This window comes from Dreissena polymorpha, chromosome 3, assembly GCF_020536995.1.
Source record: "Dreissena polymorpha isolate Duluth1 chromosome 3, UMN_Dpol_1.0, whole genome shotgun sequence".
Classification (NCBI taxonomy): domain Eukaryota; kingdom Metazoa; phylum Mollusca; class Bivalvia; order Myida; family Dreissenidae; genus Dreissena; species Dreissena polymorpha.
Genome location: NC_068357.1, coordinates 58,220,995 through 58,236,289, shown reverse-complemented (window position 1 = coordinate 58,236,289; position 15,295 = coordinate 58,220,995). Strand labels below are relative to the sequence as shown.

At 35.4% G+C, this 15,295-nt stretch overlaps 1 protein-coding gene across 2 annotated transcripts in view; it reads left to right on the top strand.

Moving 5' to 3' along the window:
• Nucleotides 1-5,386, top strand: part of LOC127874321 (probable thiopurine S-methyltransferase) — a 195,058-nt gene extending 189,672 nt beyond the window's left edge. For both annotated transcript variants that reach the window (XM_052418569.1, XM_052418568.1), the window contains exons 7-9: nt 1,225-1,310; nt 4,398-4,442; nt 4,845-5,386. In XM_052418569.1, the coding sequence (XP_052274529.1) occupies nt 1,225-1,310; nt 4,398-4,442; nt 4,845-5,050 (337 nt within the window). In that variant the 3' untranslated portion in view covers nt 5,051-5,386. The remainder of the gene's footprint in view (nt 1-1,224; nt 1,311-4,397; nt 4,443-4,844) is intronic.
• Nucleotides 5,387-15,295: the final 9,909 nt, after the last annotated feature.

Below are 15,295 nucleotides of genomic sequence, written 5' to 3'. Positions count from 1 at the left end.
AATCAAGTAGTTTTCATCCAATCCTCACTAAACTTGGTCACAAGTTTTATCTAAATGATCTCTAGGACAAGTTTGAACATGGGCCATTCCGGGCCTTAAAAAAGGTCACGGGGTCACTTAGTGCGTTTTTTAACTTTCAGCATGGTGTCCGCTCTCTAATTCAAGTAGTTTACATCCGATCTTCACCAAACTTGGTCAGAGGTTTTATCGAGATGATCTTAAGGCCAAGTTAGAACATAGGCTTTTCTGGGTCAAAAACTAGTTCAAGGGGTCACTTAGTGGGTTTTAAAAATTTAGCATAGTGTCCGCTTTTTTTTGTGAAGACGACATGCAAAATATTATGTGTCAATGCGGCATGTGGGAGTATTCGTCATGTCTGTGACTAAGCTCTAGTTTGAATCTTAACATAGCTATCGTGCAATTATTTGAATCTAAACATAGCTATTGTGTAATTATTTGAAACTTAATATAGCTATTGTGCAATTATTGGAAAGATTGTATAAGCGTTGTGCAATTATAGGAAAATTTACATAGCTATTATTGACAAAACATTCCTTAGCCATTCTGCAATTTCTGCAATTTTTACATTGCTATTGTGCATTTTTTGAAAAGTTTACATAGCTTTTTTGCAATATTTCGGAAAGATTACTTAGTCATTGTGCACTTTTTTATACATTTTACATGGCCATTGTGCAATTATTGGAACGTTTATAAAGATATTGTAGAATAATTAGAAAGTGTACATAGCCATTTTGCAATAATCGGAAAGTTTTGAAACTTTATGGAATTATTGGAAAGTTTACATAGCGATAGTGTACTTACTGGACATTTAACACAGCAATTGTGCAATTATATTGAGGGAAGTTCTTATAGTCATTTTGCATTTCTTGGGGAAAAAATACATTTAGTATGCAAAAATTGGTAAGTTTACATATCCTTTGTGCAAACGATTGGAATACTAACACAGTAACTGTGCCATTATTTCGAAATTGACATAACCATTGTGCAGTTTTGACAGTTTACAACAGCATTTCAATATTATATGTGAACTCATGTAATGGGATGCATTACATACTATATTTAAATATTATCAAGGAAATAAAGTTCATTTATTGCGAATTAGTACAATATTATTTTATCTGATTACATGTTTAATAAAATAAATTTGTTAAGCTTAAAACCTATTTCGTAGATTTAACATATATGCTAGACATTTCCATATAGATATCGCAATCTGCTGTTGTCACTTCTGAAGAAAGGCGGAGAGTACTACCTAAAGACATTGGACTATGACCCCACCGTCTGGCCAGGTATGTAGTGTATCCCACAGACTTGCAACAGTTATCTAGTATTTTTCTTATGAGTAATGTTGACAACGACCAACAAGTTTGGCAAGGTAACTATTGTCCTTTTCATGACACATACATGGGTAACGTGGGATATTTCCACACTGTCTGGCCATGTGCCTAAGGTATTTTTCATGATACCTACATGGGTAGGATGAAATATGATTCCACAATCCTTTGCATGACCCATACATGGGCAACATGGGCTATTACCCCACTGTCTGGCCATGTATCTAGTGTCCTTCTCATGATGCCTACATGGGTAGGATGGACTTTGATCCCACAGTCTGGCAAGGTATCAAGTGTTTTTGCATAATACAGACATAGATAACATGGGCTATTACCCCATGTATTATGTCATTGATGGTGCTATGTTTATTGTAAAGCCTGATAAAACAAACGCGACAGTATTGGTTAACAAGATAGGACATATACTTCATGTTCATTAAGTACTGCAAAAAGTTTGCTAATCACTTGTATGTAGTGTAATTGAATATTCGTTTATATTCTGCTGAATAGTGAAGGGTGTTTGTACTAAATGTGTTTTTCTCTCCACTGGCCAGAGGCCAGCGGGGCTTATGTCATGGTCCTGTGTCTGTCGTGCGTGCGTCCGTGCGTGCGTTAACTTTTCCTTAAACATCTTCTTCTCCTAAACTACTGGTCCAATTCTGATCAAATTTCTCAGGAATGTTCCTGGGGTGAACCTCTTTCAAATTTGTTCAAATTATGCCCCTGGGGTCAAATTTGACCCTGCCCCGGGGGTCACAAAAAATTAAAATTTGCTTATATAAGACCTTTTTTGTGAAAACTTTCAAAATGTTCTCGTCCATAACCATTGGGCCTATGGCTATCAAATTTTGTATGTAGAGAAATCTAATAGTCCTCTACCAAATTTTTCAAATTATGCCCCTGGGGTCAAATTTGACCCTGCCCCGGGGGTCAAAAAAATGAACATATGCTTATATAAGGCCTATTTTGTGAAAACTTTAAAAAATCTACTCGTCCATTACCATTGGGCCTAGGGCTATCAAATTTGGTATGTAGAGACATCTTATAGTCCTCTACCAAATTTCTTAAAATTATGCCCCTGGGGTCAAATTTGACCCAGCCCCGAGGGTCACAAAATTGAATATATGCTTATAAAGGTCTTATTTTTTGAAAACTTAAAACAATTTCTTGTCCATAAACAATGGGCCTAGGGCTACACAATTTGGTATGTAGTGACATCTTATAGTCCTCTACCAAGTTTGTTCAAATTATGCCCCTGGGGTAAAGTTTGACCCTGCCCCAAGGGTCACAAAATTGAACATATGCTTATATAAGGCCTATTGTGGAAAAAAATTCAAAATTCTCTTGTCCATAACCGTATGGCATAGGGCTACCAAATTTGGTATGTAGTGATATCTTATAGTTCTCTACCAAGTTTGTTCAAATTATGTCCCTAGGGTCAAATTTGACCCTTCCCCGGGGGATCACAAAATTGAACATATGCTTATATAAGGCCTATTTTGTGAAAACTTCAAAAATCTACTTGTCCATAACCATTGGGTCTAGGGCTACCAAATATGGTGTGTAGTGACATCTTATAGTCCTCTACCAAGTTTGTTCAAATTATGCCCCTGGGGTCAAATTTGACCCTGCCCTGGGGGTCACAAAATTGAACATACGCTTATATGGAGTCTATTTTGTGAAAACTTTAAAAATCTCCTGTCCATAAACGTTGGGCCTAGGGCTACCAAATTTGGTATGTAGTGATATCTTATAGTTCTCTACCAAGTTTGTTCAAATTATGCCCCTGGGGTCAAATTTGACCCTGCCCCGGGGGATCACAAAATTGAACATATGCTTATATAAGGCCTATTTTGTGAAAACTTCAATAATCTACTTGTCCATAACCATCCGGCCTAGGGCTATCAAATTTGGTATGTAGTGACATCTTATAGTCCTCTACCAAATTTATTCAAATTTTATCCCTGGGGTCAAATTTGAACCTGCCCCGGGGGTCACACAATTGAACATATGCTCATATAATGCCTATTTTGTGAAATCTTTAGAAAAAATCTTGTCAATAACCATTAGGCCTAGGGCTACACAATTTGGTATGTAGTGACATTGTATAGTCCTCCACTTAGTTTGTTCAAATTATGCCCCAGGAGTCAAATTTGGCCCTGCCCTGGGGGCAACAAAATCGATTATATGCTTATTTAGTGCCTATTTTGTGAAAACTTTAAAAATCTTTTTGTCCTTAACCATAAGGCATAGGGCTACCAAATTTTGTATGTAGTGACATCTAATAGTTCTCTACCAAGTTTGTTTAAATTATGCTCCTTGGGTCAAAGTTGACCCTGTCCGGGGGGGGGGGGGGGGGGGGGGGGGTCACAAAACTGAACATACGCTTATATGGGGCCTATTTTGTGAAAACTTTAAAAAAAAAATTGTCAATAACCATTGGGCCTAGGGCTACCAAATTTGGTATGTAGTGACATCTAATAAACCTCTACCAAATTTGTTCAAATAATGCCACTGGGGTCAACTTTGACCCTGCCCTAGGGGGTCACAAACTTGAATAAACGCTTATAAAGCGCCTATTTAGTGAAATCTTTAAAAATCTTCTTGTCGAAAACCATTCAGACTATGGCTACCAAATTTGGTATGCAGTAACATCTTATAGTCCTCTACTAAGTTTGTTCAAATTATGCCCTTTGGGTCAAATTTGACCTTGACCCGCGGGTCACAAAATTGAACATTATATGCGCTCATATCTTGCTTATTTTGTGAAAACTTTTAAAATATTCTTGTCCTTAACTCTAGGACCTAGGGCTACCATATTTTGTATGTACATGTAGGGAGATATAGTAGTCCTCTACAAAGTTTGCTCAAATTATGCCCCTGGGGTTAAATTTGACCAAGCCCAGGGGGTCACAAAAGTGTACATGTGCTTAAATAGGGCCTATATTTAAGTATTTGCACATGCAGAGAATATTTGTTTCAGCCTTTTTTCAGCAGTGGAGCGATACAGGGCCATCATGACTCTCTTGTTTGTTGTTTCAGGTCCGCCACACAACATCTCCCATCAGCGGGTCAATGAACTGTACGGTATGTCTCCATTTGTTTCAGTACATGACAATTTACAAGACGGATTGTAAGTTATATGTAACAATATCATCACCGCATTTAAGATGCCAATAAACATGTCCAGAACATGTCATATTGTTGTAGCCAAATGTGATAATACAAGATACTCTATCTGCACTTGTAACGAATGTGCAATGAATATGTGGACAAGTTTGTTTTATAAAGTTTGTTTAAAGACGTAAACGTTTTGAATGACGAAAAATTACACTTTGATACAATTAAAAGTAAATTTCTTTATATTTATGTATATGTATTATATCTTCCTATGTTTACAAGTTCAAAACATGTTCCACTTTAAGCAAGTACATTTATAATCATACCTCAAACTTTAAGACGATTTCCGTAAGTAAATTTATTTTGAAGGGGAACATTGCAATATTGAGATACTTGAAGAAACGAATCGCACTGGACTGAACCCAAACACACCCAGAGTACCACATTCCGACGTCAATCCCCCGACTGATCCAAGCGGCGACGTGGTCCCTCAAGCGAAGCCTAGTTCCGCCGGTGCCGCATTAAAAATGTCCTCGTATCTTTATGACCGCTGGTATAAACTATTATTGAAATAGTCAAATTAGACGAGAATTCGAAATTTAAATTTTTTTATAAAACTTATTAACTTTTACATGTTTTTGATAAACCTTCCATTTAACTTTTTACATGGACATTACATGTACAAGAACATTACAGCCGAAGTTGAGCATTGACACAGCATTTAACAGACGGATATAAATGCTTGTACAGAAAAACAAAATTATTCGTTTTTGGTAACACGCTTGTCGATTGTCCCCATGCATAGATGCACAAAAGCGTGATTTTATTTACAATTAACGTCGTTATATATTAAAATGTGAATGTGTTCTAGTTAATTTTGTTATTCGGTTGAATAAAGTGTAATAAACCTATTTCTCTGTGTTTTTATACAGGTGTAAATCTTTAACGACGAAAATGGTTTCTCGTTTGTTTCTTTTTAATTTTAAATATTGATACTACGAGATTCGTTTGATTGACTTTTGCACGAGCTATACTATTGGTCCAAAAGTCCGCGTCGTTGCTGTTGTCAGAGATATGCTCTTATCAAGGCAATTGTGCAACATTTCCATTTCACTATTTCTACGAACAGTATTGATTTGCAACATCACACAGATGTTCTAGTCATCATGTGAGGTCACCGAAATGTTTGTGTGTGACAACACATTCTTTAGCTTACATGTGATTGCATTTGGGTTCAGTTCGGTTAAGATCAAGGTCACTGTTTTTACATATAGATACTCAACGTTTGCGCTCATTTAAGTTAGCAAGGGTGGAGATATGGTGTAGAAAGTATGTGCTTAGGGAAATTGTAACTTTTTCTAGCGAGGGATTACATTTGGGGTCAGTGGGTTCAAGATTATAGTTACACTCAAATAGGAAAAGGGCCTCGCTCGCTATTTTTTTCAGATGGAAGTATTGCGTTGTAATTTTGGATGCAAGAAGCTTACACGAATACCCTGCTTTAAAACTGAATTCAACTACATTAATTGGTAAACAATTTGAAGTCTAGTTTATTAGCATGGTCGTATTTCTTGATTTAATTTAAAAAACGTTGATATAAAAGTTAGCATAAGCGATATAACTACTAAAGATATTTAACATCAAATATTTATCACATGCTATACCCTATCTCCCATGTAATTCAACCATTACATATTTGTTTATATTACACATGTGTAATACAACATTTTAAGCGTTTTCATTGGCTTAGTTTTCGTTTATTGACCAATCGCATTTTACTATTTTGCGGAAATGACGTTGCATCGTCAAATGACGTCACGAAATGTAAACAACATTCGAGATTTATCATTATGTTTGCGTAAATATTTATTAAATTTGCTTATTTAAAAGCATGTGATTAAAAAGATCTGACACTCATTGTCATATCATACCATATTTTATTAAACTCGTCCAGGAAATTCGTTAGGCTCGCTTACTAACACAATTTTTGAACTCGTTTAATAAAATATTGTATGATATAACAACTAGTGCCAGATCCTATATATATGTGTGGCATTTATCTCGGATAACTGACAGAAATCGTATATTGTACTATCGAAGCGGACGAATTGTCGAGCGCGCTGTCTTTAATGTGTTGTGAATAATTATGGGCCAGATGTGAGGTTTTGAGCTCTATGAAGCCGGTTTACACCCAAATTACATTGCATTGACCGTTTGCGTGTGTTTATTTTGCACTGTTATGTCTTTTCTAATACATACATTTTGTGTCTCATTGTTTGGCTAATGGTTTATCGTCACTTATAATTGACAGCAAGGTTTAATAAGGTGTTTATCCTGCTGGTGCAGCTTAGTTTTCTCCTGTGTATATATCTAAACCGACATTTTCTGTTATTTTTCTCATTTTTTGCGTTTTGGTTTGGGTAAAACAGTTATTTGATACCATTGACCATTTATTAATTAGCAAATCCAGGTCACGTCTTCAATTCTTGTTTGCTGTCGGTTACATATACTGCAATAATAAAACAGAGAAATCGAAAGATTTATGTCATTTCATCCTTATTTAAGACTTGGGTGTATGATGTATCGTACAGAAACTTTTTGTTGACACATAATATTGGAACACACAACATACTTTCCTCGTAGAAACGGAGCATCTTAGTATCTCTTGTCGACAAACTGAAGTTTTTCTAATACGGTATCCGTTTTATCAAGTTAAATAATTTTTATTTCACATAACAATATTTGATTGGTAACGTATACAATTACATTGTAAAAATTCGCGTACATATGTTTAGGCTCGAAAGTTATTGGTACGAACAGAGCGTATTCAAATAGTACGCTTGCTACGGAACGTGAAGATCTTACTCGATTTGCTCCCGAGGCGTCACACGCTATCGTGCTTTAACAAATATTACAACTTACTAATTCTCACCAGGTCTGATGTATATATCAGATTTTAAACAATGTTTTACTCACCTGAGCACAACATCTTTGGTCAAATGGAAGAAGAAAGCTTGCAAACACTATAAAAGTGACATTTTGGACACATCGTAATGAAACTCGATCAGGATATATGTTGGTGTAATATCTCTGCTTGGTTAAAAAAAACATTCGCTCAAAAACATTTCCGCTAAAGGGCTTGACATTTTTTCTTTATGTCTACAGAGAACTTGTGTTAACATTCTTCACGAAATATGTTTATCACATTTATCTTGAAACTTGCCCATAACCTTTGTTATAAGGATATCTCGACTGTTTAAAAAAAAAAAGATACATTCGGTTGAAACAAGTACGGCCGCAATGAATCGGGGAAATGTTCCTTTCTTGGTTTTTATGAAATCTTAGGAGTACTCTAGATCAGAGGGGGTAATCACGTGACGAACAAGATGGCGACGTCCATGCCGAGGCAGGTATTTTTCGTCGTTTTATACCCTTTATTACTTGTATTATTTTTTTATTCCGCTCATTTTCCAGCCATATTAGGAAGAAAGTTACTGGCTTTTATTTCATAGTAATATTCGCACTTTATCTCGACTTTACTTGGTGAGAAATTTCTTAGCGGGATGGCCTAATTAGGGCTTCACTAAGAAGATTTATGGGGAGTAAAATCGAGATATAAAGCGAATTTAAATATACGAAATAAACGCTAATCGGCTTTTTACTAATATGTCTGGAAACTGAGCGTCATTTAAAAAATAAACAAGTAATAAAGGGTATAAACGGCGAAAAATAACTATCTCGCTATGGACATCGCCATCTTGGCGTGATTATTCCCTCTGTATGTGTTATTTATATTCCCGATCATCATGAAACTGCCTGAGAATATTTTTTAAATTAGTAAATATATCAAGGAAGAGTTGGAAAATGATTCCGGTCCATTGCAAAGTCAAAGCCATGTGGGGTGGTGAAATTTCCATTCCGTTTAATTACAAATTGGTATATTGTAAAATCACACGAAAAAATCGTATTTCTTTAATTGCTATTCTGGGTTTTTAAAAAACAAGTTTGTTTGTCGCATCAGATTTTTTTTTATGATGTATTTGCGTAGTTGGCAGTTTTCGATAAAGTAATAAATATATGCAAGTTAATGTGTCGCATTTACTGAACTAAAAGGTTTGTTTTATTTTCGGTTTTATTCTCGGTTTGGTTTGTAAAAAAAACGTGTTTCTGTAAAAAGATATTGCAATAATAATAATTTCTTTACGCTTGCTACTCATGGAGTGTACTCTCCGATTCGCATTTTTAGACCTCACGCCAATAAATTGAATATGTATTATTTATATCGTGCGACGTATTATTTCCAAAAGTTAAGTTGGTACCGCTTTCAGGTAGATCTATATCTTAATTTATGTCTGCTTTATATTTGAATGTTTTATAATAAATCACTCAAATTGTTTTTTAATTATCTAGTACACAATTACGACATTCATTTTAGAACAGTGTGAATGTCTTCCTAGAAACTATGGCTAATTAATTGTTGAAATAGATGAGCGAAATTTGTATGTAAATAAATTATGCAATGAAGCACAACCTAAACCTAGACAAACTTAAAGCCGTAAAGGAAAATTTGATGATGAGAAGGTTGCTATGGAATACCACAGGACTATTATGCATAATGGTATGTGAATATATCTGGCTAAAATGAACCGTTTACTTTTGAAAAGGGTCGCAGATTTGGAATTTACATGTTAAACGACTCATAAGGCAAAGTCCATGCTTGATGCAGAAATTAAAACCAATCAGAAGTCCGGATTTTTTGGATTTTCCAAAAAAGCATATGCCAATATTTATTTCGGAACAATCAAAAGATGCAGACAATAATGTTGAGCAAAACATCAATATTATTTTGTATTGGGTGTAAGCTTTTTTCATAAATGTCACGTGTTTTTATTGCAATGCAATACTATATGAACTTGTATTATTATATCACAGTATCTGGTAAAAACGTGTTTTCATATTAATAAATACATCACAATCAGAGTGTCTATTTGATTCAAAATTGACAAATAAATGACTTTTTGTGTGAACACAACTTATTTATGTTGATGTTTGTGTTCAATTTGTGAATTGTTTATTACTTATTATTTATGTTTAAAATTTGAATGTTTGGATTACAATTACAAAAACATTAATTGTTATTCAACTACTAAAATATGCATGTCGAAGAATATTTCATTTAATCACAATCTTCATATCACTTTAGAAAGCCCAGACACTGATCCAGCTACTGAGCTGAAGTAGATATATTTATGTACTTTAAGTGCTGCCTTTGTTGTTGAGTTGGAAGAAGACTCCGTCACCCAATCTAAGGGCGATTTCTCATTTATGCAAATGTCCTAGTATGATGTTGTGATTGTTGCCCCCCCCCCCCCCGTTCAGCTACAATCACATGTTATTTCAATTGCTCAGTCTTAAAAGATTATCACAGCAAATGCAAGACAGCATAATAGATGTCCTTGGCTCATGAGATTGCAACATTGTAGGGTGTAGATATCGAAAGCGATGCGAAAGAATTCCTTTCACGTTTCCACTATCCACTTCCCCTGGACAGGCGATTGATGAATACTCTCTCGGAATGTACCATATTTCTTACTTAGAGAACGTTTTCATGAACAATTTTTTCAAGGCGAGTGCGTCATCTACTATAATAGAGAACTGAATTGGTTTGTCGTTTTTCGGTACAGGTTCAGGATCAGGTAGGCAAAACATTTTCTTGTCGATTTGCTTCAGTTCACAATTGATGAAAACATCGGCTAATAAATTGCTGCATACTTCCTAACAAATAAGCTTGTAGTCGGCGTTGACCAAGATCATGCAGCTTACGGAATGGTGATCCTTTTAGTTGTAGTACAAGGAGCCATCTCGTCGAAGACACTGTATGGCAATATGCCACAAAGTTGTGTAGCTTCAGTTGTTTGCGGAACCGCTTGGCGATGTTCATACACGAATCTGGCGTTTCATGACAGGGAACGTTCCTCAGTTAATTCTATCGCATTGCAGACCTGACGGATGGACTTTAAGATTGTCTTATGTGCGTTCCGGAAGCCATATACCAGAGTGTGGTAACTGTCCCCTGATACTAGGTACTGCAATGTTTTGCCAACATGCGCAGGCAATTAAAGAAGCCTTCTAAAGTCTACTTTCTCAAGTTCGACAGTAAGCATGCGTATCGACCAAATGCTCGCCTTCTGGCGAACCATTTTCTGACCCAGATAGTTTTCTTTTTCATTCTTTTCACCGCTTATGATATTTTTGTTTTCGTGTCTTCTCTATTTCTCTGTCGTAGCTTCGCTTTAGTAAGCAGGATACTTGTTCAACTGAGCTTTCGACAAAAGAATGCTGACATCGCATCAGCAGCTGCTGGTCATCATGGTCATCATGGCCCATGTAGTTGTGTCGGTAGCACAGAAAAAAAGTTAATCAATTTTAAAATTGCTAGTATTAATATGAACATAAGCGTAATCGTCGGTAATATTCTGCGTTCCTCCGTGTTTTCACTGGGTTAGCAATCTTCTTTATACGGCCTCCATCGTGTTATGCGTAGTAGCCTCGAGCTGATCCGTGATTGAAGGGATCGGAGACAACCGTTCCTCGCCGTCATGGCCATTGATAGTCCGGGGTCTTATTTCCCAGTCTGTCGCACACGGACAACCAAGGCACGAATACGGCTGTCCGGACCCTATATAAGAGCTAGAAGTTTTATGCCAGATGTTGCCATCCTTTACAAACTTCACGGATCATGCAGTGTTGGCCTCACAAAGCCCCAAGCATTTTCTCGCACGTTATAGTGCCTTCAGGGATCGCACGGAGCTGCCCGGCGGTTACACGATCCTTATGCCGGATCATGCCAGATAAGACCAATGTTGATCCGGCATTATTATGGGGTTTTCGGGGGAGGGCTTAGATAACAGTGGGTTTATTAAGTGGTGTCGTTGTGCGAAGAAGTTGTTGGCTGATTTACAGAAAAGAAGGAATTAAATTTTATGTAAGCATGGAGCTAGTGACGGAAAATTAAATCCGCTCTGAATAGTTTGTATGAGTAAATTTCTAATAGTATGCTTTATCGTTTATGGAAGGTTGAGAGGTGCGAGATGAATGGTGACAAGTATTGCAATGGTGTTTACAATTACAAAAATTGCACCATAAAGAAAGTCATTATTTGATTTGGGTGCAGCATGTGCTATTAGTCTAAGAACGGCCCTGCCAAGATATCATGCTTTGAACAGCATGCATTCACTTCTGTTGCTCAATTCAGGTGTAATACTTAGGACTAAATTTAGTAAAAATACGGATAATCTATTCAATATTACCCCTTTTACGTGTACATGTATTTCGTACATATGTTTTAATTTCTTTCTTTTTGTGGAAAGCCAAAAATACAGATTCGGTGAAAAGCTAATTAAAAATAAAAATCATTCATTTCATATACTTGATTCATATGACAAAATAGAAAAATAAACATCTACACAAGCGATGTTCTTGTTTTATATTATTAAAGTGATATTATGGGCATCTAACAGTTAATAGGTGTCTATCGCAACCGTTGTTTATTTTTGGTGTTTTCACTTCATCTACATTTATATTTGTTAATGCAGCATTAACATACTAAAACAATATCCCGGAAAGAGAAAAATAATGCATTTGAGTATCAACCGTACTTTCGTAACACAACTGATCATGCATGTACGAGGTGAACCTAAATTTAGTTTTAGTGCAGATTTGTTCATACGACACAAAGACACAATTTTGTTTTACGGATCATTTCGGCTTAGAGGACTGGGTGAGTCAGGTAAGAATATCGATTATAAAATATATTTTTATAAACAACTGGTAGCAAGATGAGTTGCTGATAATTGGTCAGGAACCACATTTTAACTAATTCGTTTGACCTGTTATTTCCTTTAAGCTCAATTCCACAGTGAAAATGCCCATAATATCACTTTAAGTTTGCTTGTAAGTAATATAAAAGCAACAGCAATTCTTCATATAAATAAGCATGCAAATGAAGCAATGCCTTTAAAACTAAGTAATATCCGCCAAATTGGTACTTAATGTATTCAAAACAATTATAACTATTTTAATTATATGACGTGTTTATGTTCTAATAAGAAAATTGTGAAGCATCGAGTTTATATGTACGCATGCAAAATGTTAGATATAGCCTAGGGTGAAGCATCAACTCTGGGATATAATTCACATAACTATGTAAATTAATTCCTTTCCTAATCTTTATTTAAACCTTATATATATATATCTGACACATTATTAAAATTGCGATAAAATTGATAAGCTTCAACTTATATACATTTCCAAGAAACGCAACAACGACTTTCACTATCGATATTAAAGCCGTTTGGCTTATAAAAGTTCGTTCAAATAAATCGAATAAAACTACTAAGGAATGTATAACACAACTTGATCTTAAAAAATATTTACAATTTAGAAATAAATTTGGTTGTGGCAATTTTGACATTAAATTAAACAAAGTATTACAAAATAGCCTTCCGATATGTATCTTATCATTATGTATAACATTGAGGAAGGAATACATGCTAATGCAGGCTTAAATGAATAAATTACCGAAGTAGATGTACGATTTTTGACGATGCTGCTTCAGCACCGTCTAAGTTATCATACTGTGGAAAAAATCTTCAAAATGGCGAGCTATGTAAAAGACCGAGCTATGTAAAAGATTGAGAATTGTCGTTCATGCCTCAACATAGGGTACGACTAAAATGCGAATATGACTCATATCGGCGGATATGGCTTTTTAAATGTATTTTGCTTTGTTTTGTTATATGAAAATCGTTCTGTTACAAAAATACACGTCGCTAATGTGTAATGTTACGATCGAATGTATTTAAAAGCGTTTTTCATTGGCAATTTAATTTCAGTAACTCCAAATTAATATCCGCGAATATGAACGACCAGTCAGACCACCGCTTTTATTGAATTGCTCTATTTTGAGGCAGTCTTAACATATTTATCACATTTTTGTGAATTTTTAATTCAACAGTTATTTGTTCATAACAAAACGGCAAAAAAACCGCATAAATATTGCCTATATTCGTTCATATTAGCACTTTTCGTTCATATCCGCGGATATGAGTCATATACGCATTTTAGACGGACCGCTCAATGTCATACAACAATGGCCGCGCCCATGAGATAATGTTATCACTCGTGTCAAAACTTTCTTACAGCATACATCGGCTATTTCGAAACTGTCATTTAGGAAATATGAGTTATTTATTAACTAAATCTCCACTAATGTCAACAATGGATTGAATTTGAATGATACATTCGATGTGAATGCAGGACTTTCTGGATCGTTACAGCTTGACACGGCAAAACTCATTTTAGTCATCAATTTAAGTCACATTTTGCTTTGGAAACTGTATTCGAGTATTTTGCGACTTATTGAATGACTATGATACCCGAAATCAACATATCACATGGGATTTGCAGATCACCAAGCTGTCCTAAAAAGCTTGATTACAAAGTCTTTACTCATATTACGGGTTTGTTTTATTTATTCTTTCTATTTGAGTACAGTCGATTGGTGTATAGCGGATTTTAGTGAGTAACGGATAGGTTAAACGTTTTTTGCAAAATACTTTAATTTATGTAAAGATTTATAGTGTTCTATGAAATGAATACAAAATGCCTATCATTGTTCAGTCGATTCATGTTTTAGTTGGCGTGTGTCAATGTTTAATTTTCAATTGTTCCTTTTTCGAAAGCAAAACAAGGTCACGTTATGTACGCACCGTTTATGTGACGAATGGAAAAGTGAAGACGTATGGTTTCCTGAATTTTGCAGATTTTGTTTGGTAAACATTATGTTCATTGATGTAATATTGTAGTATAATGTGTCCTTTCAAAAAGTAAGAATGCTCAGAAATTGATGCGTACCACATACAATAAGCATGAGGGCTGCAACTCGTGATTTAGTGAATAACGGACATGTGGCGACACATATTCGTGAATGTGGGGATTGTCTCAAACTAAATGAAAACTCAATTGAAGTTGTCCAATACACATGTGGGTAGCGCGTGGTTATGATATTTATTAGTAAAAACATCATTTTGAATGAAAAATAATAAAATTATAACGAAAACATCGATTTCTCTGAAAACATAGTTTTCACTATCAAATATATATAACAAGATATTCAACTCAAAACGACCCGAATATAGGGTGCATCGCTTTGAACAGCCATTACTTCATCAATTGGGCAGCGATTTCCACGAACTTGGTTTTATTAAACGCAGACATGAAGTTCCTTTTCTGGAAATGTACATATCTTGCAATATGTTTTACAAATGCTGGGTAAAATTTCAAGAAATAACACGATACACATGTACTCCGATAAAGACCTAAGCGATCCGGTAATTGCTGAATCAGTTTACCCTGAAATTTGCGCTGTAAACAAAAAATATTTGTCAAAATTTTAAAACCGCTGGCATGTTTCAATAGGAAAGACATTAATTTTGTCTTTCGAGGTTTAAAGGTTTAATTACTGAATGCATGGTGTTTACGTTGAAATGAGACTCGAAGTCCTTAGCTATTCGTTATACACCAATCGACTGTATTAAATATCATTTTTAAGTCAAATGAACTGTGTCACAGTAAAAGAGACATTAAGGCGATTGTGGACAGTTTGGATCCAGATCTGCCTGCAGTCGCTTGAAAGCTGTTTGCTTAAAAGCGGTTTACCATTATTTGCATAAGTGAGAGGTTAATTCCGCCACGCCAGGTCAATAAATACGCACAATATCTATGAGTTAGCGGTCGATAGTCGCATAATTTGGTATTAA